Source organism: Leucoraja erinacea, chromosome 9, assembly GCF_028641065.1.
Source record: "Leucoraja erinacea ecotype New England chromosome 9, Leri_hhj_1, whole genome shotgun sequence".
NCBI lineage: Eukaryota > Metazoa > Chordata > Chondrichthyes > Rajiformes > Rajidae > Leucoraja > Leucoraja erinaceus.
This window is the reverse complement of record NC_073385.1, coordinates 65,132,673-65,158,651: the sequence shown is the minus strand read 5'-3', so window position 1 is coordinate 65,158,651 and position 25,979 is coordinate 65,132,673. Positions and strand designations below refer to the sequence as shown.

The 25,979-nt window shown below is 43.1% G+C and overlaps 1 protein-coding gene across 1 annotated transcript in view; it reads right to left on the bottom strand.

The window, feature by feature from the left end:
- Positions 1–13,369: 13,369 nt before the first annotated feature.
- Positions 13,370–25,979, bottom strand: part of LOC129700503 (EH domain-containing protein 3-like) — a 53,817-nt gene continuing 41,207 nt past the window's right edge. Inside the window, exon 6 of the mRNA XM_055641057.1 lies at positions 13,370–17,229. Coding sequence (XP_055497032.1) covers positions 16,708–17,229 — 522 coding nt within the window. The 3' untranslated portion in view covers positions 13,370–16,707. The remainder of the gene's footprint in view (positions 17,230–25,979) is intronic.

Below are 25,979 nucleotides of genomic sequence, written 5' to 3'. Positions count from 1 at the left end.
CTTTGGAGAAGTTAATGTGTGTAGGAAGGAACAGAAAGAGAAATTGTTGAGAGTGAAGACTAGAGGAGAGGAGAGTGCGAGATTGATGGATGTACATGTGAATCTTTACCTGACATGGAAGGGCGGTTTAAGTCCCTGGATGGTGGTGAATTCCACTGCTCACAGATGTCCATCCTCAGTAATAGCCTTCCACCACAAACCCTATCTTCTATCAGTAAACCAGTTCTAAATTCATATGACCAAGGTTATGGGGAGAAGGCAGGCGAATGGTGTTAGGAGGGAGAGATAGATCAGCCATGATTGAATGGCAGAGTAGACTTGATGGGCCATATGGCCTAATTTTGCTCCTATCACTTATGGTGTTAAGTGATTATGAATCCCCTGCATCTTAATCTTCTAGATCAGCTTACCATGGGGGACCGTATCAAATGCCTTACTTAAAATCCAACATTCATGACCACATTGCTACGCACCCTCATTGGCCACCTTCGTCACCTCCTCAAAAGACTTGATCAAGTTAGTGAGACATGACCTGCCACATATAAAACCATGCTGACTATACCTAATGATCCTATTCCTTTCCAAATGGGATTGAATCTTATCCTGAAAAATACTCCTGAAAAGCTTCCCTACCAGTGCCGTGAGGCTCACCATCCTATAATCCCCTGGATTATCTCTACATCCTTCTTAAACAAAGGAACAACATTGGCTACTCTCCAATTGCCTGGGGTCTCCCCCGTGGTTTGCGATGTCACAAAAGATCTTAGTCAAGGCCCATGCAATCTCCTCTCTTTCCTCTTTTAATAATCTTGGATGGATTCAATCAGGCCCTGGGGATTTATCAAAACCAGATCACCTCCTTCTGGATCTCAAACTCCCTTTGATGGAGGGATATGGATTATGGTAGATAAGAGATGGTCATGGCATCGTGTTCGGCACAGACATTGTGGGCTGAAGGGCCTGTTCTTGTGCTATGACCACACTTCATAAGCAATTAATGGGCTGCTACATGCTTTGAGACTCAGGGCTGAGAAATACACCAATCAATGATTCAGTGATACTTTATTGTCACATGTACTTAGGTACAGTGAAATGCTTTGTTTTGCATTTGGAAAGCAAATTGATGAGATTACCAGGTGGCCATTGGAAATCTCCATCAGAGAACAAAATCGGACAATTTTATCTAATCTGGCCTAAATGCAACTCTGCACCCATCAAATTGGTTGACTCTTAATTGTTGCTCAGCTTAGTTTAGTTTAGTTCAGTTTAGTTTAGTTTAGAAATACATCCCGGAAACAGGCCCTTCGGCCCACCGGGTCCGCGCCGACCAGCGATCCCCGCACATTAACGCTATCCTACACCCACTAGGGAAAATTTTTTACATTTACCAAGCCAATTAACCTACAAACCTGTACGTCTTTGGAGTGTGGGAGGAAAGCGAAGATCTCGGAGAAAACCCACGCAGGTCAAGGGGAGAACGTACAAACTCTGTACAGACAGCACCCGTAGTCGGGATCGATCCAGGGTCTCCAGCGCTGCATTCGCTGTAAGGCAGCAACTCTACCGCTGCGCCTCCGTGACCGCCCTAATATTTGGCAATGGGCAATAAATTCTGCCAATTCCATGCATGAAAACATTTTAAAGAAAAGCCTTCAGCCTGTCCAGCTTTTTTCCCCATAAGGTCTATTCAAATCTTGCCTTGTGCCAAAGGATTATTTGCTAATTGACAGAGCTCCTTTCAAAAGTCAGCACCTCCACCAAAGAAGCAATGGACTGATAAAACAGGTATGCAGAATGAATTTTTAACCTCCTGGAACTGACAAAAGTACTAGCATTTGAACCACAAGGCGACACATGGAGAAACAGGGACACCTACTATTACATCTTCAGCAGAAGGTCCCTCAAAATTCAGCAAGATTTTCAGACATGAATTCTTCAAACATTCAAGCTTCCCAGAATTGCATTATTTTCCTCAGTCGCAAATTCATGGCAAGCAGATGAACTATGGACTTTTATGAATTAATTTCTACATACGAGCTATGTACTTAAAATCGGAGCAAAATACAAACAGTTACAAAACATTAGAAGAAAACACAAGAAAACACAAATATAAACTACTCTCCTACCAGTTATCCAGTATGCTTCTTATGATATCGATCTACTGCATCCAGTCTCACAATGTTCAGGAGAAATCTGCACTCCAGGCCACTTCGCCTACAATGAATAAGGTATTTTTAAGTCCTGGCTCAGAGTATCTTTTTATTTCTTCCTGTGACCTTTGATAATAACTGAAAGGCATTTATGGTCTTCCTCCTTGTCAGTCAGCCAGCTACCTAACCCACTGCATGGTTAAAGATCTGAAGTAGCCCTAAACATTAAAGCAGCTAAAGGGAGGAAAGTGAAAGCGCCACGCCAAGCGTCATAAAAATAACTCATTTAGGAGCTTAGAGCAAGGAAATCTGCAATATTTGCCCTGTCGGATTGATACACGGTTGACTTCTGGCCTCTTAGTAAGCAAACAGCAAGTTCTATCAAACTGCTACCAGGGATAACACCATCATCCATCTCCAAGGTCTGGAATGAGATACAGTGATTTTCATCATCCTGAATAGCTGCATAACAATCAGCTGCAGGGACAAGCACAGAAACACAGAAAATAGGAATAGTCTTTCAAGTCTGATATGATCATCCAATTCTGTTTAACAAAGAACTGCAGATGCTAGAAAAATCAAAGGTATCCAATTCTGTGCTCTGTTCCTGCTTTCTCTCCTTATCTCTTGATCTCTCTAGCCCTTGAGAACCATACCTGTTAAATATATTTAATGAAAAGACACAATCTCTTGTGTAGAGAATTGCACACGTTCACCACCCTGTGGGTGAAGACATTTTTCCTTATTTTAGTCGGAAATAATTTATTCTGTTTCCTTAAGCTGTGACCCTAGTTCATCGACAACTCTTCCTACATCTAGTCTGTCTGGTTCCGTCTAGATTTTATGAGATCCCCTTTCATTCTTTTAAACTCCAGTGAACATTAGCCCAATCCACCCAATGCCAGTCTTACCGTCCAAGAAATCAGTCTGATGAAATGGACATCAACTGCTGCAAGAGATGATCAGCTTGTTGAAAGAAACGTCTCTGCCTGAAGTTGCTGGTCGTCCAGTGCAGGGATCTGTACAAGGGAGAATGTTGTAGGCAAACACAATCCAAAATTCATGACCACAAACTCAACCTTAAAAGAGCTGCCACAGAGATTCGACGGAGAAATGCCGCTGGTTAAAGCCCTCCAGCTACTGCACACCAAGGGCTCTCAACCTGTCTAGTCAAGGAACATTTGACATTTAGAACTGATGGAAATCTAGGCGATAAAGTGATGCAACTCATAGACCCGCTGTCCACAGCGTCAGGAATCCACGTCCAGTCCCTGAGTTTACTCATTCTCCATGGAACATGATAGAAAATCGTCTTCATGGAAAGAAGCAGAGAGTAATGGTGGAAGGTTGCTTCGTGGGCTAGTGGTGTGCCTCAGGGTTAGGTTCTGGGCCCATTACTGTTTTTCATCTATGATTTAGATGAGAACCTTACCTTTTATCTGTGATTTAGATGAGAACCTTAATGGCAAGATTAGCAACTTCACAGATGATACAAAAATGGGTGGTATTGCAGATAGTGAAGATAGATGTCAAAAATTGCAGCTGGAACTTGATTGGTTGGTCAGGTGGGCTGAGGAATGGTTGATGGAATTTAATACAGAGAAACGTGAGGTATTGTGAGGAAGGTCTAACATGGGCAGAACCTACACACTGAATGGTAGAGCTCTGGGGAATGTTGTAGAGCAGAGGGATGTAGGAGTGCACGAACAAAGTTCATTTAAGGTGGCATTACAGGTAGATAGGGTAGACAGGTAAAAAGGTTTTTGTATTGTCATGTATTGCCTTACCACTGATTGGTTAGCATGCAACAAAAGCTTTTCACTGTACCTCGGTACTCGTGATAATAAACTAAACTAACCTTTGCCCTTCATCAGTCAGAATATTGAGTATAGAAGTTGGGAGTATAAAAAAAGTCTCTTCCCCAAAGTAGGAAATTCGAGAACCAGAGGGCACAATATGAGATTTGTAATAGAAAAAAAATCACATGTGGTTAAAGTGCACATTGTCAGATTTTAATGAAGGCCATTTTTATACATTTTGTTTTCACCATGTGGAAATGACAACAGTGTTTATATATAGTCCCCCCCCCCCCCACCACCCCCCCCTCCCCCCCCCATTTCAGGGGCAGTTTGGGACACAGCAATGTCATGTTTAGTATTTTGTTGCGTATCCTTTGCATGCAATGACTGCTTGAAGTCTGCGATTCATGGACATCACCAGTTGCTGGGTGTCTTCTCTGGTGATGCTCTGCCAGGAAAACCTGTATTGCAGCCATCTTTAGCATATGCTTGTTTTGGGGGGTAGTTCCCTTCAGCATATAAAAGGCATGCTCAATTGGGTTCAGATTGGGTGATTGATTAGGCCACTCAAGAAGTGACCATTTTTTAGCTTTGATAAACTCCTTTGTTGCTTTAGCAGTATGTTTGGGATCATTGTCTTGCTGTAGAATGAACTGCTGGACAATGAGTTTTGAGGCATTTGTTTGAACTTGAGCATTTAGGATGTGCCTATACACTTCAGAATTCATTAGGCTACTACCATCAGCAGTTGTATCATCAATGAAGATAAGTGAGTCAGTACCTTCAGCAGCCATACATGCCCAGGCCATAACACCCCCACCACCGTGTTTCACAGATGAGGTGGTATGCTTTGGATTTTGGGCAGTTCCTTCACTCCTGCATACTTTGCTCTTGCCATCACTTTGATATAAGTGAATCTTCGTCTCCAATCTGTCCACAAGACCTTTTTCCAGAACTGTGGTTGCTCTTTTAAGTAATGTGTCCATTTGTCCCAACCATTATGGTGCTCTGAAATGGGGGGACTATGTATAAACACTGCTGTAATTTATACATGGTGAAACCAAAATGTATAAAAATGGCCTTTAATAAAATCTGACAATGTGCACTTTAACCATATGTGATTTTGTCTATTACAAATCTCAAATTGTGGAGTACAGAGGCAAATAAATAAACAATGGGTCTTTGTCCCAAACATTATGGAGAGTACTATAGGTTTAGGGTGAAGGGAGAAAGATTTAATTGGAATCTGAGGGGCAACATGTTCACACATATGGTGGTGCGTGTATAGAACGAGCTGCCAGAGGAGATGCAGTAGCTGAGGCAGGGTTGGTGAGGGCTGGTTGGGCCGTAGGGCCTGTTTCCACGCTGTATGACTCCATGTAGGTTTCCTCCCACATCCCAAATACATGCAGATTAATAGGCCACTGTAAATGACCCATGGACTGTCGGTGATTGGTAGAATCTATGGAGAGATGAAGAGAATGTGATTCATATAAGATCCCTGCCAATGCCCAGTTGATGTTTGACATGTACAGTGGTACAAAGTCTGTTTCCATGCTCTATATCTCTGTGACTAACGCAATCTGAACCTTGAAATTAAAGGCAATGATCTGTTGTATATTGTGGATTATAAACGATGAATCGGCTATATTATATATAGCGATGTTACAAAACTTACCTTCAGCGGCGCTGCAGTTCTGCCACTGGCCGAGCATGCGACTTTGGCGCCTTTGAGGGGGGAAGGGGGGTGGGATTAAAATCCAGTTTTCTACTTCTTGTCCGAGGCGGATTTCCTCGGGCTGCTAGCTGCTGAAGAATAATCAATCTGACTTCCGTTCCCAATTTTTTTTTAAATCGTGAGACAATTTAATAATTAGATTAAAATAAAAAGCGACTTCTAACGCCCTCAACGTGACGGATCGCAAGAACGGGACAAAACAAAGGGTAAGTTGTTTATTTTACATATAATCTTGCTTCTTGGGATGGCTTTAATCTAATTTTACATTGCAAAAATTTGATTTGGGCCCCATACGTACCGGCAGTGTTTATCCTGCCGATATGGAGTTCATAATTCACCGCAAATGCAGCGTTCCAATCGATCGCATTCCAGAAAAACCCACTCGCAAGATGATTTAAATGCTCTTTTTATTGGACAATCATGTCATAAGTGCATCTAAATCGTCTATATTTTGTGTTATTGTCTATCCATAGTCAATATTGTTATACCTGTACTAAATATCAGTTTTAGTCCCATGTATTGTGCAAAAAAAAAAGTTTTAATTATATTGAGTGGATGTTTCTAGATTAATTTATGGGAATTAAACATTAAATTCCTTCCATTTGGCATATAAATTCATGACAGTGACTTAAAAATCATGTTATATTGTGAATTCTTGTGTGAATGGGATTAGTTTGGTATTTGGATACTTAGGCTATTAAAAAAAAAATCCTTTTCTTAAGAAATGGAATCTACAGGACATTCTTAATGGGAAAGTAGTGGGTAGAAAGGCATGTCATGTGTGATTTGAAGAGCAAAAACTTGTAGTTTACAATGCCAAAATTGAAAAGTTGAGGAAAAACAAGGTGTACAGAGTTGCTTATTGGTTACAATCTGAGGAGTATGATGATGCTACTGATTATGATATCCCAGTGTACCAGCTAGCAACTAATCTTCTCCATAAAGACTTGGTCTATTGCTAGAAGTTGTAATTTATTTACCTGTCTGTTACGGACACAGCATATAATACAATAATATTAAAGTTCTGATCTTGAGAATATCACATTTTTGAATTTTCAAGGCAGTCTGGGTGTTTATTACTATTTCCGTCACAAAGGTCAATTTTGTAATTAGCTACAATTAGGTAATTAACTAATTATATGCTTTCAGGTCAGGTCCATGAAAGATGTTTTATATTTGTTTCAGAATGCTTCAATCTATAATAACTGAAAATTTAATTCAGTTCTCTTGATTTTTAAGAAAGTTATGGGCTTTTGACTGTCCTCGATCACAGCTTTTGTGTTAAGTCAAAGGAAAAGCAATTGGGAACAAGATGCTAATTTCCGAGTATGAAAATGGCCATAACTTGTTTAAAACTGAAGATATGAAAGTGAATTAGGTGTCAAATTAAACTTTTTATGCTTTATCTGATGGGATAATTTGCAGACTTGATTTTTAAAATCTCAAATTTTGTAAAATTGCTCTTATATATGTGCAACCATTAAACATACTTTGCATCAATCTGGGTGTCGCAAACTCTCCCAGTCCAATCAGTTTGGCAATGTCCTCCTCACAACTATTTGTAGATTGGAAGAACTGGCCACAGGGTAATAAAGCAGCAGTCTGGCAAGTTATCTTCATTGGACTTTACCATTTAGCCAACACCCAGATTCCTCCATCATAATCTCTGATTCTTGTCATCAGCTCTGATTACTTTTACCATGTTTGGCAGCATATAGGAATGCAGATGGGAGGGAGTTGACACCAGACCCATTAGGCTTCAACAGATCAAACATTGGAACAACCCATTGTCTAGATCTGACCTGTCATACTTCTTCCTTACCCCAACACTTTAACTTCTCTGGATTAAGGATTTCCTCACAAACCGGCCCCAGACTGTGAGACTTGGCCCCCACCTCTCCTCCACTCGCAGGTTGAGTACCGATTCCCCACAGGGCTGTGTGCTAAGCCCCCTCTTATACTGTCTCTACACCTACGACTGTAGTCCGGCCCACAACAACAACCGCATCGTCAAATTTGCTGACGACACTACTGTGGTCGGACTTATTTCAAAGGGAGACGAGGCAGCCTACAGAGAGGAAGTCCTGAAGTTGACAACCTGGTGCTCAGAAACAATCTGGCTCTGAACACCAGGAAAACAAAAGAGCTCATTGTCGACTTCAGGAGGCACAGCACCGACTTAGCCCCCCTACACATCAACGGCGAGTGTGTGGAGAGGGTCAACACCTTCCGGTTTCTCGGCGTCCATATCGCGGCTGACATCTCCTGGACGGACAACACGACAGCGGTCATCAAGAAGGCTCAGCAGCGGCTGCACTTCCTGAGGGTCCTCAGGAAGCACAACCTAGACTCTAACCTGCTGCTGACCTTCTACCGCTCGTCCATCGAGAGCCTGCTGACATACTGCATTACAGCATGGTATGGCAGCTGCACCATGGCAGACAGGGAGAGGCTTCAGAGGGTAACCAGGACAGCGCAGAGGATCATTGGTTGCCCTCTCCCCTCCCTGATGGACATCTACACCTCCCGCTGCCTTAGCAGGGCAAAGAAGATCACGAAAGACAGCTCCCATCCTGCGTTTGGACTGTTCGACCTGCTGCCCTCTGGAAGGCGCTATAGGTGCATCAAATCCAGGACAAACAGACTCAGGAATAGCTGCTTCCCGAGAATTATATCTACCATGAATTCAAATCCACACATTCACTGACTACACCGCCCAACACGGACTTCCATCTGTATATATGTATATATGTATGTAGCGCCGTAGAATTTGTGCACCTATTCCCCCCCCCCCCATCTCCCTTCTGTTTTGTTTTCTGTTTCTTGTTTTTTGTGTAAAATTGTATGTATGCACTGAGTACGAGCAGCTTTCAGTTTCACTGTACATGTATAGTGACAATAAATGGCATATCTATCTAAGATATATGCAAAATGCTGGAGTAACTCAGCGGGACAGGCAGCATCTCTGGAGAGAAGGAATGGGTGACCTTTCGGGTCAAGACCGTTCTTCTTTAATTTCTCTCATCCCCTTACTCCCATCTGCCTTGCTTAAACTCTCTCTGTGCTTTGAACTCTCACCATTACACTCTTAAAAACATCCCACATTATAATGTCCCTTGACCGGCAAACAACCTACTCCAATCAACTTTTCCAAATTCCTGTCTAATATCTTCCTTAATGATATGCAAAAAAGTGTAATTTACATGTTTGACATAAATCAGCAGATTTTGTAGAATACGGAGATATCTGACCATTGTGTTGGCTGCTTTGGAAAAGCTAGCAATTATCTTCACTTGCCTTTTCTTTCCATCCAACTATTTATTTAATTCCTTTGCAAAATATATTTTTACCCTTTCAGGGAGTTCTTTAATTATAATTATACATGCGTACCATGTTCCTAGAGATGTTTACCTTGTAGATCAAAACCTTCTGAATCTATGCTCCATCAAAGCAGTCCTAGTTTCTTTAGTCTCTCTTCCGAACCCCTGATTTATATATAAATGATTCAATGGTACTATATTTTCATGTGTCCTGGGTACAGTGAAGTGCCTTTTTTTGATACAATTCAGTAAAAATGTTACTATACATAAGCAGAATCATACTGAAGTACAAGAATGTAAAGCCCCTGTCCCACTTACGTGTCCTTGGCACGCTAATAATGCGACCTCGACGTCACGTTGAGGTGCACGGGTATCGTGTGGGCCGCACGGAGCGGTGGCATGGTGAAGCACAGAGGGGTATGGAGTTGTGCCCCGGGATTCGGTAAGGTAACGGATTCTTCGCCCGCCTCTGGCGTGACGTAGCGTGTACGCGCGCAGACGTGTTGCGGTCTCACAATACCCGCACGGGCTTAAGAATGGAGACCACACTGAGGCAGTACGCAGGTGTTGCCACGTTTCTGGCACCATCTTGTTATGATTCAAGTTTCAAAGTTCTTAACTATGTATAGTGTTGATTTGGCCTGTTGGCCTGTTAGCGGCACTAGCTCGGTGTTGTAGGGATTGGCCTGACCGGTCGATGCTGTTGGTGTCCTCTAACACAGTCCCACCGCACCATGTCTGATCCACGTGCTCGCCTGACCTCTCTAGCAACCCCTTGATCCAATCGATCTGCCTGCTGTTGCAGGGCCTTCAGCAGCCCACTCCACAGACTCAGAAATGTCAACATCATTCATAGAAACATAGAAAATAGGTCCAGGTGAGGGATGGAGTAGGTCATTCCGCCATTCGAGCCAACACCGCCATTCAAAATTATCATGGCTGATCCTCCAAAATCAGTACCTTGTTCCTGCTTTAAACCCATATTCCTTCATTTCATTAGCCCTAAGAGAAAACATCCAGTGAATTGGCCTCCACTGCCTTCTGCGGCAGAGAATTCCACAGATTCACAATTCACTGGATAAAAATGTTTTTCCTCATCTCAGTCCTAAATGGCCTAACCCTTATTCTTAAACTGTTATCCCTGGTTCTGGACTCCCCCAACATCAGGAACATTTTTCCTGCACCAAGCCTGTCCAATCCCTTAAGAATTTTACATGTTTCTAGTCCCAGGTCTTGCTAGCTTGTATAAACTACTTTCAGAAGATTACATGACCAAGAGCAAGTTTGTTTTCGCCCCTATTTATAGAGAATCTTTTAACAGGCTTTGAATAAAACCTCACACCATTGTGGCAATATGTAGATTCCTATATTAACACTAGGGATGTAAAATCCGTTCACATTTCTCAATTGAAACATTGATGAATGTGGTAAAAAAGAATGAGCAAGCTGTACCACACTATTAAAATGTAGACCCATAATATGCAGCAGGCCAAAAACCTTTGCTGCTCAGTAGTAATTGCCTAATATTTACACTCTATTTCTTGTAGATGAATGTAGGGAGCAAACATCGGAGCACAATAAAGCCAAAACCCAAAATTATTAGCATTTAAATTTTTATTTATAGAGAATCTTTTAATACAATTTAATATATTGAAGCTATAAATGTAACACATTAAATTATAACATTTCATCTTCTTCATTAGAAATGATGATTGAGCAAAACAAATATACCAAACTCAGGATTAGAATTTATAGATTATAGTATTTGAAGCAGAAATAGATTTTTTAATATCACTAATCTTAGATATTTGGCTTTTTTTTTTTTCCCCAGAGTCCACTTCTTCATTACGTTAAGGATGGCAAGTGCAATGCTTACAAAATTCCACCACAAATAACCTTGAAGAATACTTTAAAAGTGCATTTTCACCTTAATACCCAAATTAGAGCTTGCTCCATAAACATAGTGTAAAATGGAGTGTATTGGATATAAACTTAGAAACTAGAACAGTACAGAACAGGAACAGGTCCTTTGGTCCACAATGCCCCTGCATATCATGATGGCAAGTTGTCCTCTGCCTGTAGACAATCCATATTATCCCACCATATCCAAGTGCTTGTTAAAAAGCTTCTTAAATACCACCATCATATCTGTTTCCATCACCAACACAGGCAGCACGTTCCAGCACCCGTCACTTTGTATTACAAAACCCACCTCTTTAAATTTTCTCTCTCTGATCCACCTATTTCACCTCTACACACCACACCCCTCCCCTCCACAGTCCAAGCAAGTGGTCAAAGCACTGCATCAAAATCCACCAACCTGCAACAGTGACAGTACAAAAAAATTATACTTGCCTTTTAAATTTATTTGAAGATACTGTGGGTAAAATCTCTTGGCAGTATTTTGTTTTTTTATGTGTGAGATGCTGTTTTCATTATATCTAAAAAAAATGTTTGAGTTTTGCCATCCAGCTGCAAGATAATTTGTCTCTAAAGAGTGGCAGATTGCACATAAGGCCATCCTCTACATCAGGAACAGCAACATTTTATTTCAAAACCTTAGCAACAATAATGCCTGAGAAACATACATCTTAACTTGCAGTGTTTAAACTATATAATGTATTTGGGCATATTGGCAACTCTGAGATAAAGAATGCCTATCAGGAATAGGGACAAACCAGTGCTTATTGCAGCAGTCAGGTTTCGAAGTTTTGTTGCGGAGTCCACGATGGCCAGTGGTAGAGTTGTTGCCTTACAGCATCAGACACCCAGGTGCTATCTGGATGGAGTTTGTCCATTTTCCCTGTGACCGCGTGGGTTTTCTCCAGGTGCTCTGGTTTCACGTGCTGCGTTATTGGGTATTTGGCTTCTGTAAATTGTCGCTAGTGTATATGGCCCGTTTCCATGCTGTATCTCCAAACTGTATGGCCATTTTCCATGCTGTATCTCCAAACAAAATTAAACTAAAAGTATGCAACCGTAGGAGTGAGACAGCCCAGGCAGTAAAGGTTTGCTGTGGGAGATTTGGCAGCATTGCAGAGTATTTAATTTCTGGATTTGTATTTTTGAATAGATCATAAAATATGATCAAAACAGGGGAAGCAAAAATATACACTTTCTTTTAAGTTATTAAAAATAAAACAGATTGGTACAATATATTTTTAGCATTTGTAAAACTAAAATGAGATTTGTGGGCAAACTACACAGGCACTAATCATTTGCCTTTTATTGAAGTACAAAGTTATCTAAAGAACATGTCACTACTTCTATAAAGAGAAGGCTTAGTTGAAGGGTGTACTCAGATCTGCAGATCAGACTCAAATATAAAAATATCGTTGAACTTAATCACAGTAATGCTCCCTGAAAAAACATTCAAACTGACAGCGTCTATTATCACGAGTTGGTGAACAACCTTGTCTTGGGCCGTAAGGCCAAGTTCTGATTCTAACTAAACAACATTCAGTGGCATGAATTAGATCATCTTCTAAGAAAAAGCAGACGCAGGCAACTGATGAGACAAGGAGGATTAGTATTAAGGTTTAGATAAAATATTAAAAGCTGAAACAGTTAAAATCTAAATAAATGTATCAGCATCCTAAACAGAGAAGAGATGTACTAGGGTGTCAAGTGAAACTCCCAAGTCTGCAAATCTTCAAGTAATTAGTTTTACGAGGATGATCCGAGGACTTGAGGGCCCGAGCTATAGGACGAGGATGAGCAGGCTAGGACTTTATTCCTTGGAGGGCAGGTGGATGAGGGGTGATTTTATAGAGGTGTTTAAGATCATGTGGGGAATAGCTAGGATAGATGCAGAGTTTTTTTTAACCTAGAGTAGAGGAATCAAGAACCAGAGGACATAGGTTTAAATTGAGATGGGATAGATTTAATAGGAATCTGCCAGGGGAAGTAGTTAAGGCAGATGCTATAACAACATTTAAAAAACATATGGACAGGTACATCGACAGGAAATGTTTAGAGGGAACTGGGCAAATGTTTACACTACTCAAGGCACTGTATTAATGAATAATTAATTATTAGCCTCTTATTGAAGTGCGAAGTTATCCAAAAAAATAGGTCACTAATTCTGTAAAGAGAAAGCTTAGTTGAAGAGCAGACTCAGATCTGCAGATCAGTCTCAAATATAAAAATATAGTTTGAACTGAATCACAGTAATGCCAAATTCATGTGGATCAAGTAGAGATGGAGCATCTAGGTCAGCATGGGCAAGTTGGGCCGAAGGGCCTGTTTCCATACCGTATGACTCTATTTTTTTTGAGTTTGCAGACAAAATTAGTGATGTCCACACACTAGATGGCACATTAATTAATATAACTTTAAGGAATATGCAAGGCAACAGAAATACAAGAGAAACAAAGTTTACATTTTAATTAGCAATTTTAAAACATGCTTAAAAAACAGATATCCAGACATCTTTGATGCTTGTATACTGTTCATTTTTTTGCTCTGCTAGATCCCTCCCCGTATAATCTCATATATTTTGTAAAGACCAAAATACCTATTGATGTACTCTTTAAGTTACAAGACTAGCCTGACAGACAAGGTTTTGTTTTGTAGCAGCAACGGTCAATGGACAGTAAGGACAGTAGGACGTCGAAATTCAATGAACCGCCCACCCCATGGGCGACTCATTCTTCAATTCAACCAACATTCTTCACACCACCAACACCCAGACAGCAGTAGGCACTAGTTCACAGTATTGCATTGGAACAAACAATGAAACATCTTATAATTGGAAGGAAATCTATCATACCACGATGCTGGCTCATTGTAGGAAGAATATATTCCATTAATAAAGAATATTTTCCAGTTAAAACTATATTTAAAAATATATAATTTCTGCAATTTGAACAATGTCCGCATCAAACATCAGGTATAATCATGACCAAGAACACTGGACTCTCAGCCAGTATTTGACTGGATGTCATTTCAATAGTCTTCAGCTATAGAAGAACCTGTACTGTAAATTTAACGCAATCTCCTGTTATTTCCCAGAATTTGTTTTTAAATGCATAGTTAACTCTGGATTCATGGCTGCTATTCTAAGTAGACATGCATTAGCCAAGCACCCTTTCTGGCAATTATCTTCACTAATATACAGTATAAGCAGATAAAGCACAGTTACTGCACTGAGCACATCTCTGCAATGAAGACACCATTTCATTAAACAGCCTGTTGGTGGCAGCCACCATTTGGCTCAGTTTGCTCATTGTCTAAAGATATCTTCATGTTTGCAGTTTAGAAATGGGGTAGCAATTCAGTTCCAAGCTTTTACAACCCGTTGTTTGGAACAGATGCTTAAAATAATTGGTCAGAATACCGTAGGAATGCACACAAGTTATAACTAGTGTTACTAACTGGATGGCTAGGATAGTACTCACAAACTTATTTTATGGAGAGTGATGCTATTTGAAACAATTACAAAATAAAGTGAAATTCTGGTCAAAAATCTGAAACAAAAAGACAGCCATCACAATATATAGGCAGAACAATGTAATGAATTACATGTAATGTATCCCACTTATAACTTAGGAATTACCAGTTCAGGAAAAGGGCTGGCTCCATCTTTACACCAAAGTACTAAAACTGCCTGGAAATAAAGCTCCAGATCCAGGAATGAAGTTTGGAAGTCGGATATATCAGTGGGAACATTGATGCTTTGCTCTTCATTGGCAGTGTGAGGTTATACACAATAGCTCCACCCCACTTTCACTGCTGTCATCAGCTGGTTTCTCCCAGCTACATCTTTAGTTAAATAAAAAAGATGCATCAATCCCTCTCGAGAGTTGCGAGGGGCGTTCCATTCAACATGGTACAAAATCTTACTGAAGGTTAGAGGTAGTGCCAGCACATTTGCCACAGTCAGTATTCTACATGCCGTCCTAAAACTTTAAAAGGTCTAAGAAAATATAAATATACTTAAGTCATCTATACTCCATAAACTGCAACAAAGATTCTGTGAAAAATTGCAGTCACATCATCAATGTTGAAAAAAAAACTGACCTAAATCAGGTTTGTCCCTGTACTGCACAGAAGCCGCTGAGTTTAAAAATGGAACACTTCCTACAAATTCTGGGCGTGAAGCAGTTTGCAATTGCATTTTAACCAAAATGATCTCATCAGCTCTGAAATTACGATTTTCAGCACTTCAGCCTGTTAAGAAATTACAGAAGATTAGGAAGGTATTTACAGTTTACTGATTACGTACATTGTTTAAATGTGCAACAGAATAATGTAGTCATGGAGAAATATTAGTAGCACAAATGTGTATATATTCTGTATACATTTGGCAATTATTCTGACAATTTTACAAAAATAATGTCAAACATGATAACATTTCAAGTTGATTTTTCATGACACTCAGCCGAGTTGATTTTGGTCGGTTTCAAAAAGGCAACGTAGTTTCATAAAAACTTGCCATCTCCCAAACATCTTCCTTAACCACCAGCACTGAACATAGCCAATAAAGATCCAGTTTAATTTGGATTTTTCAGGACAGTTTATTCCAAATTTTAATGATTCACATGCAATTGTGAAGATCAGATTATTTTTCTGGAAAGCAAATGCATGATAAAATATAAATTTATCAGCGTATATCATTCCTCTGGTAGCATTAGCTGGTGTTTCAGAACATCAGGCAATAGGCATGATATATATTACTCTTTCACATCTATGTGCATGCCTCCTTAAGATCAGGTGTAGCTGTATATTGTTTCAAGTAATTCAATTGAATTCAAATATTTCATTCTCCACGGTTCAAATCCTGGGATTTGACCTGTGTCTCCTTGCAACTGCTGGTGCTTGGTGTTGCCAATGTCCAGAACAGCACATTAAATTATTTCTTTCATCGTTTTTGCCTTTGTTAGAATTAATAAATTATTTGGAGATAGAATGCAATTTCAAAATTTAACTCAACACAATTTTTTCTCCAGGAAGCTTTAAAATGGTTTTGTAAATGTAGCCATTGAATGAACGCTATGGATTGTACTGATGAGACTTGACAACACTTGCAGAATGAATGAGCCAAAAGTCAAATCTAAACCGTTCAACCTGGAGAACTGTCTCGAGCTTCCATCTTATGATGCCAAGTTTCTTTAAGCAAGATGTTTTACCATACATGGTTGCCAACAATTCAGTCACGAAATTCTATGCAAAAGATGAAGCCTGTGACAAACACTGACCCAATGGGCTGATACACATTACCAGTTTGTTCACAAACATAAAGTTTCTTGTTTGGTTGGACCAACCCAGATCAAACTAGTTCAGTTTTCCCAGCAACCCAGATAAGTAGAGGCAACAAGTAGGGAAAAAAAAAAGGTTTTACACCACTCAAAGAATAGAAAGGTCTTTGCATGGCTGTAACCAGTCAAGAGATATCAGATCAGAAAGAAAATTCTAGGGAAGCTTTCAATCAATTTAACATATGCTGCACCAAGTGCTGACATTGCACTCTGGGGACATTGTACGATTTAGTAGCTACAGTGTGCACTATCAGGTTTCACAGCTCTGTTGAAATACATTAGCAATTGTTTTAACAAAGATGCTTAAATGTCTAGTTTAGCTTAAAATTAACAGACGCTTTTGAAGCAGAACCTGCAGGCCATTTTATCATTCCCTTGAATTAACTGCTGTTTCTTCCATCCCTTCACCAATTGGTCTCTAACCTAAATTGCAAAATAAACTCAATTCTTTCTTTGGGATGGAGGTATGAGGTGCTCTGGTAATTCAAGAGGCAGGTCATAGCCTTGAAGTTTTATGCTTATCAGATGACAGGCAAGAGCAAATTCCTCGTCATCCAACATTCCATCGTGATCATTGTCAGCCAGTTTCCAGATCTTCCCCAAGACTATGTTTGGCAATTTAGACTTAACCATTTCCTTCTTTGCATTGTTCCCATTAATTTTGCCATTAATTGGTGAGAGCATGTAGAAAATTTCATCATATTTTGACTTCTCCCTTGCCACAATCCACTCACTGTCATCTATTCCTGCTTCAGCTCCTTCACCGTAGCCTTCATTGAAGGGCCCATTAACGTTGCCATCAAATGCACCACCCATCACAGCCTGCGCTGGCTTGCTTGCTTCTTCATGCCGTATCAAGTTCATCAGCTGGGCAATGTGGTTGGCCAACATTTCATCCACCGCCTCCAACAACTTGGGTCTTAGACTGTGAAATTTGTTGAAGTCATATGATTGCAACATATCCTGCCAAACCAAAACAAAAGGTTAAGTAGCAAGAAAATCTCATCCGATCTGAAAGCCAGCCTTTCAAATTTCTGATTAAAACTATTAGTTCAAGGCAGAACTTGATGCCAATGTATACGTTATTGAGCATCTTCTACGGAGTAACATTTTGCATTCTTATGAAAACCTTGCTGAAGCAGATCTGTTCTAACTGGTGTGTGGGAAACAACAGCAGATGCTGGCTTAAGTTAGACACAAAAAGCTGGAGTAACTCAGTGGCTCAGATAGCATCTCTGGAGAAAGGGAACAGGTGAGACCCTTCTTCAGTCAGAGAGTCTGAAGAAGGGTCTCAACGCCACCTATTCCTTTTCTCCAGAGATGCTGCCTGACCCACTGAGTTACTCCAGCTTTTTTTGTCTGTTCTAACTGGTGTTAGTATAGCTTACTTGCTTCTTTGATGCATCCAAGTGCCGGGAGGACTCAACAGGTCAAGCAGCAGAGCGAAAGAAGCACAGGTGAAGTTTCAGGTCAAGGACCCTCAACAGAACTGAAAGAGCGAGAAAATAAGTGTGTAAAATTGCAGAGGGGGAAAAGGGTGGAGGGTAAAAGGGAATGTCTATGACAGAATGCAACCATATTTGTCAAAGCAACAGTTACTAAAAAAAAACTAGCAGTTAGATGCAGTAGAGGAGAAAGAAACAAGTTGAAACAAACGTACAGTCACAACTTTGGAGAGAGGTGAACAATATGAGAAAAATGTGAATGGGATAACAGCTGTTTCTCAGGCAATCAATTGTCCATATCATTGATGTTACTTATTATTGCAATGAAAAGGGATTAAAGATCGAGATTGGTCATCAAACGTCTGACATATACTTAATATCTTTGTTAATGTCCATCCAAATCTAAGCACAGTGGCGCAGTGGTAGAGTTGCTGCTTTATAGTGCCAGACAGCTGGGTTGGAGCCTGACCACGGGTGTTGTCTGCACGGAGTTTGTACTTTCTCTCTGACCTTCTGGGTTTTCTCCGGGTGCTCCTGTGTCCTCCCACATTCCAAAGAGGTGCAGGGTTGTAGTTTAATTAGCTTCTGTAAATTGTCCCTACTGTGTAGGATAGAACTAGTGTACAGGTGATCAGCGGCGTTAACACAGTGGGCCAAAGGGCCTGTTTCCACACTAAATCTCTAAACTAAATCGAACAAATCAGAAAATGGGGTCTGAAGAAAGGTCTCAACCAGAAATGTCACCCATTCCTTCTAGCCAGAGATGCTGCCTGTCCGGCTGAATTACTCCAGCATTTTGTGTTTATTATCGTTGTAAACTAGCATCTGCAGTTCCTTCCTATACAAATCAGAAAGTCTGTAGCTTAACTGAACTTAATGAAATGTATTGACCAAAGATCCTATGGCGGAGCAAGATAGACAACTCCTGCTAAATGCAATGGGCTGTCGTGTAGTACGCAACGGAGCGGAACGTGGGCCTTTTTTTCATCCATTTCAGTAACCCGACCCAACTCACAGTGCAATCAACGTTGCGGGGGAACAGTTTGTGTTAATAAACTATAATTCTGAAAATGAGGAGAAGATTTTTATTAAAGAACTTTTATTTTTACGAGGCTGTTTCCGTAGCCAGCTTTCGTCTCCGCACTAGTTAGCTATGGGATCTTTGGTGCGGAGACAGAAGCCGGTTACGGAAATATGGCTGAAAATCACCCATGAATCTGCCCATGACCGTACTACGTCTTTTTCGTCGAGTGATCTATCTTGCTCGCTGTAGGATCTTTTGTATTGACTGCTTTTACCATTAAATACTCACTAATCATCTCTGCATTCAATCCGAGAAAGAAGAGGATGTGCAAAGGAATTCAAACAACCCAGAAAATGCGTCATTGTTTGACCTTTAAATCACTGACAAAACACTGCCATTGTATCCCATTCTTTGTTACAATGTGTTTACACTAGAGACGGCAGCATGAATTATTTGCAAACAATTACACTGCAGTGCACAGACAGTAAATTCCAAACCACACGTTACTGCTTCTTTGTTCCCCTAATTTCATTCCAACACGTGAGTGTGAACTACATTTTGGCACTACAGCAAAAAGATTTTGTTCTGGTTTTGGAAACAAGACATTCCTGTACCAGTAGGAATGAAATGCATTTTGACATAACAACACCAGGGTTTTAGTTTTTTTCCAATTTACATTTCAATTCAGATTTTTCAATTCACCCTCAATCTAATGTCAAGGAACCCGAATAAAATCAGGAGTTTTAAAACATTCAGTCTGTGGAATTGTGATCGTTACTGGATAACATCAGCAACAAAGGAAGATATGATTTTGCACTGTCAACATCGTCAATAGCAGATAACCGTCGTTTCAAAAGAGAAATATAATTTATTTCTGGCAAGTGACGGCACAGTGCGCAGCAGCAGAGTTGCTGCCTTAAGGGGTGGCCCCACTGTGGCGACCTAATTGGCGAGTTTAGAAGAATTTAGGGGAGTTTGAAAAAAATGTCATGTTGAAGACCTCCTTCGACTATGTTGAAGACCTGCTTCGACTATTGAACACCGAATAGTGGAGAGTGAAGACAACCTCCTTCGACCTCCCATCGACTATGATGAAGACTATCTGTGACTACATTCGATTACCCTCGATTAGGTACGACTAACATGCCGACCTACTACAACCTACTTCGACTAAACCTACGAGTAAAAAAAGTATCGATTTTTTCCATGGCGACCTTTTTTTACTAGCGGGCATTTTTCAACATGTTGAAAAATACGCTGCGACCTAGTGGGAACTACTCTCGAGCATGAAGGAGAGTTACAAAGACCTCCTAGAACCTTGTGTCGACCATGCTGTGAGTATGAGTCGAGGGCAAACTCGTCTGAACTCGCGGATTAGGTTGCCGCAGTGGGACAGCCCCTTTATAGTTCTTTCAGCACAAGAGACCTGGGTTCGATCGCGACTATGGGTGCTGTCTGTACGGAGTTTGTATGTTCTCCCTGTGACCTGTGTGGGTTTTTCCCGAGATGGTCGGTCTCCTCCCATACTCCAAAGGCGTACAGGTTTGTAGGTTAATTGGTTTGGTATAAAATGTAAATTATCCCTAGTGTGTGTAGGATTGTGTTAATATACGGGGATCGCTGGTCGATGCGGACACGGTGGGCCGAAAGGCCTGTTTGTGCTATATCTCTAAACTAAACGAAATGGTTTAAAACGTAGGTCTTCGCACACACTTCTCAATTGAAGTTTTGTTAAATTTAGAGATTACTGGGTGAATATAACTTCAGTTTCCACTGGTTATGTTATCAAGGTTCAGTGGCATTTCCACATTTTGAAAAGTTTCACTTGCTATCAACTCATTTGACTAAATATGAACATTACAATTTTTGACTTCTGATAACAGTAGTTTCTCCGGAATCTTACACGTGGTGTGGCATGAAGATAAAGGGATTATTTCTCCTTGCTATATTCAATGCAGACTATTGTAAATGTAATTGTTAATCCACATAACTGCGACAGAAAAGAGATAGAAAATAAACCCACTCTCTGATATAGAGAGCAGTGTAAAACAAATGAATGAAAGATATGCAAAAAATTAACAATGATCAACGAAATGGTCCATTGTTGGCTGTGGGCGAGGTGTTAACGAGTTGCCAGACAATGAAAGTCACCAGGCCAACTGTTAAAATTGTTCTTCAAGTCAAGTCAAGTCAAGTTTATTTGTCACATACACATACGAGATGTGCAGTGAAATGAAAGTGGCAATGCTCGCGGAACAACAAAACAACCAAACAAATTATAAACACAATCATAACACACATATTATTATACGTAATAAATAATAGAAGGAAAAACGTTCTGTACAGTTAGTCCCTGGTGAGAAAGGCGTTTACAGTCCGAATTGCCTCTGGGAAGAAACTCCTTCTCAACCTCTCCGTTCTCACTGCATGGCAACGGAGGCGTTTGCCTGACCGCAGCGGCTGGAACAGTCTGTTGCAGGGGTGGAAGAGGTCCTTCATATTGTTCTACATTGTTCTTGCAAAGCTGCCCAGTAATAAAACGATGCGACTGATTTTTCAATCATCACAGCACTGGTAAACCACATTTTTACTCTCGGCTATTAGAATGGTGTTCTCTGTGGTTCGCCACATTATCACAATGGAGAAGCTTGACATAGAGTGATGCAGTGTGGAAACAGGCCCTTCGGCCCAACTTGCCCACACTGGCCAACATGTTCCAGCTACACTAGTCTCACCAAGCCTGCACTTGGTCCATATCCCACTAAACGTGTCCTATCCAGGCAGGTACACATAAATAAAAAAATAATGCTGGAGAAACTCAGCGGGGGTGCAGCAGCATCTATGGAGCGAAGGAAATAGGCGACGTTTCGGGCCAAAACCCTTCTTCAGACAGATGGGGGGTGGGGGGGGGGGGAGAAGGAAGGAAAAAGGGAGGAGGAGGAGCCTGAGGGCGGGGATGGGAGGAGACAGCGCGAGGGTTAAGGAAGGGGAGGAGACAGCAAGGGCTAGCAAAATTGGGAGAATTCAACGTTCATGCCATCCGGACGCAAGCAACCCAGGCGGAATATGAGGTGCTGTTCCTTCAATTTCCGGTGTTGCTCACTCTGGCAATGGAGGAGACCCAGGACAGAGAGGTCGGATTGGGAATGGGAGGGGGAGTTGAAGTGCTGAGCCACCGGGAGTTCAGGTAGGTTATTGCGGACTGAGCAGAGGTGTTCGGCGAAACGATTGGCCAACCTCCGCTTGGTCTCCCCAATGTAAATCAGCTGACATCTAGAGCAGCAGATGCAGTAGATGAGGTTGGAGGAGATACAGGTGAACCTTTGTCGCACCTGGAACGACTGCTTGGGTCCTTGAATGGAGTCGAGGGGGGAGGTGAAGGGACAGGTGTTGCATTTCTAGCGGTTGCAACGGAAAGTGCCCGGGGAGGGGGTGGTACGGGAGGGAAGGGAAGAATTGACAAGGGAGTTGCGGAGGGAGCGGTCTTTGCGGAAGGCAGACATAGGGGGAGATGGGAAGATGTGCCGAGTGGTGGGGTCACGTTGGAGGTGGCGGAAATGGCGGAGGATTATGTGTTGTATTTGCCGGCTGGTGGGGTGAAAGGCGAAGAATAGGGGGACTCTGCCCTTGTTGCGAGTGCGGGGATGGGGAGAGAGAGCAGTGTTGCGGGGTATGGATGAGACCCTGGTGCGAGCCTCATCTATGGTGGCGGAGGGGAATCCCCGTTCCCTGAAGAACGAGGACATTTCCGATGCCCTGATGTGGAACGTCTCATCCTGGGAACAGATGCGGCGTAGGCGGAGGAATTGGGAGTAAGGGATGGAGTCTTTACAGGGGGCAGGGTGGGAAGACGTGTAGTCCAGATAGCCATGTGAGTCAGTTGGTTTGTAGTGTATGTCGGTCAGAAGCCTGTCCCCTGCGATGGAGATGGTGAGGTCAAGGAATGGTAGGGAAGTGTCGGAAATGGTCCAGGTGTATTTCAGTGCCGGATGGAAGTTGGTGGTGAAGTGGATGAAGTCAGTAAGTTGTGTGTGGGTGCAGGAGGTGGCCCCAAAGCAGTCGTCAATGTAACGGAGGTAGAGGTCGGGGATGGGGCCCTGGTACGTATTGAACAAGGATTGTTGAACGTATCCGACAAAGAGGCAGGCGTAGCTGGGGCCCATGCGTGTGCCCATAGCTACGCCTTGTGTTTGGAGGAAATGGGAGGAGTCAAACGTAAAGTTGTTGAGGGTGAGGACCAACTCCGCTAGGCGGAGGAGAGTGTCATTGGCTGGGTATAGGTTGCTCCTCTGGTCGAGGAAGAACCGGAGGGCTTTGAGGCCATCCTGGTGGGGGATGGAGGTGTAGAGCGACTCATCCATGGTGAAGATGAGGGGGTGAGGTCCTGGAGAGTGGAATGCGTGGAGAGTGTCGGAGGTGTCTAGAACATAGGTGGGAAGGGATTTGACCAAGGGGGATAGTATGGAGTCAAGGTATGTGGAGATGAGTTCGGTGGGGCACGAACAGGCAGACAATGGGTCTGCTGGGAGAGCCGGGTTTGCGGATTTTGGGGAGAAGGTAAAAACGGGCCGTGCGGGGCTGGGGAACGATGATGTTGGAAGCTTAATCGGGCAGGGCGTGGGAATTGATGAAGTCGGTGATGGTGCTAGATATGGTGGCCTGGTGCTCGTCAGTGGGGTCATGGTCCAAGGGTAAGTAGGAGGAGGTGTCCGAGAGTTGGCGCGTGGCCTCAGCTTTGTAGAGATCGACGCGCCAGACTACCACGGCACCTCCTTTGTCGGCTGGTTTGATAACCCAATCTGGGTTTTTGCGGAATGATTCAATGGCAGTGCGTTCAGGGGGGGAAAGATTAGAGTGAGACAGGGGAGTGGAGAAGTTGAGGCGGTTGACGTCGCGGCGGCAGTTCTGGATAAAGAGTTCCAGAGCCGGGACGTTACGAGAGGGGTTCCACGAGGAGGGGGTACGTTGGAGATGGGAAAAAGGTTCATCATTGGGGGGGCGAGGACTCCTTCCCATGGAAGTGCGCTGTGAGGCGGAGACGACGGTAGAAGCGCTCCAAGTCATGGTGGGCGCGGAACTCATTGAGATGGGGACGGAGGGGGACAAAGGTAAGACCTCTGCTGCGGACAGACCGTTGGGTGTGGGAGAGGGGGAGGTAGGGGGGGGATAGTGAACACCCGGCAGGAATGGGAGTTGGGGCCAGAGGCAGGCAGGTGGGTGAACTGGGGACGGGGCGATGTGTAGGGGGTAGGGGGGGGGGGGTTGTGGATGTTGGAGGGGTGATGGGTGGTCAGGGGGGGTGGGGGGGTGAGAGGGCTGTAATGTGGGTGGGGAAGAGCGGGGGTGACATAGTTGGAGGTGGATGGGGGAGAGACAGTGGAACAGCCACTGAGGTTAGCAAGGCTGGGCAGACCGGCACTAGGACCCAGTGGAGTTCAGCCCAGGAGAGTGGGAGTGAGCAGCGTCGAGGCTCCAGGCCCAGTGCAGAGTCCAGACTCCAGGTAAGGCGACGGCTGTGGGTTGCTGGAGGGGGGTGGAGTGGCGCGGGTCACCGGACCCAATGGTCGGAGTCCAGTGGCGCGGGTCACCGGACCCGATGGTCGGAGTCCCGTGGCAGTTGAGTCGGGGTCCGCGGGCGATGCGTGGGAGGTCCCGGTGGGTGGATAGTCGGCGGGCCGGCCATAGCGGTGGGGCGGCGAGATGAGTCGGGTGCGTTGCGGCAGCCATGTTGGGGGAGCCCCGGTCCGGCGACGATGCTGGGTAGGTCGGGTCCGACGGCGGTGCCGGGTAGGTCGGGTCCGTGTAGGTGTCTAAGAGCTCAACTATCCATGTAGGTGTCTAAAAGCTCAACCTTTCCAGAGCTAGGCTCCGGGCCAGGATGTCCCATGATGGGCAAGTCAAGGCGAAGTTTGTGACAAAGCATGAACCAAGAATAAATGGCCTGTCCCACTTGGCCGTCATTTGCGCCTCATTTACGTGTCATATGTAAAACAAGTCGACGCGTTGTGATGCGCGATGTCGCGCGCAAATCACGCGTCATCACAGTTGTGTGGTGCGCGTGACGTCATTAGAATACCGTGCAGCAGGACGTTGACATAACCATACGTCACCACGCGATACACACGAGGCGTCGGGACGCCAATGCGTCAGCGTGCTTACGCGATGCGTCACGCAGGTGGTGTGCGAGGATTTTGTTCCTGTACTAAATCCTGGAGCGCTGCGCGATACCGCGCGTCACCGCATACGATTGCACGCCTCACCATGCGCAATGTATGCGCACCCCACGCATCACAACGCGTCAACCTAATTTACATATAACTCGTAAATGAGGCGCAAATGACGGCCAAGTGGGACAGGCCTTTAAGAACTCAACGGTGATATAGGTGGTGGACGGGGACTTCCCAGCAGGAGGAGCATCACAACAGCTGCGAAGGCAGAAGGCGGCTGCAGCAGCAGGGCAAGACTTCCAACTGTTGTCAAGTCCATGCCGTTGGACCCGGTTCTGCCTCTGTCAAAGAACGTATGGTGGCTACTCACACAGTCTCCCCATGTTATAGGATGTCACGCACAGGCATCCACCAGGAACAAGAGGTGGACAATCTTGCGCGACTTCAACAGATCGCTGATGATGATTTTCATGGTTCTATCATTCATATCTGAATTAATAAGCTTTACTTCCCTGGAGCTACTTGGCATTCTCTTCCTGCGAGAGGATGATTGCCTCTCCCAATACAACACCAACTCTCCAGACGATACCATCCCAAAACACCAGCAAACATCCTATCACCACTGCATCCCTCTGCTCTTTCTCACCCTTCAAATTTATTGATGAAATTCGTTAACTTTCTCCCGACAAAAGCCGGGCAATGGAGAAATTACCTGGTGGATCTTGAAATGATTATTTTCTACCCATTGGTTAATTTTAATTTAATTTTGGGGATCTGACAAACTAGCAATTATTGTCCACGACTAGTTGTTCTTGAGAAGATGGTGGTAATCAGACTGCGTGAGTTAGAGTATAGAACAGTACAGCACAAGAACAGGCCCTTCAGCCCACAATGTCTGTGCTGAACATGATGCCATGATCAACTCTCATCTGTCTGTACATAATCCATACGCCAATCCAATAATCTCTTAAAAGGCACTATTGCATCTGCCTCAACCACCACCACAGGCAGCACATTTCAGACGCTTGCTCTCCTTTAAACTTTGCCCCCTCTCATCTTACCCCGCTAGTATTTGAT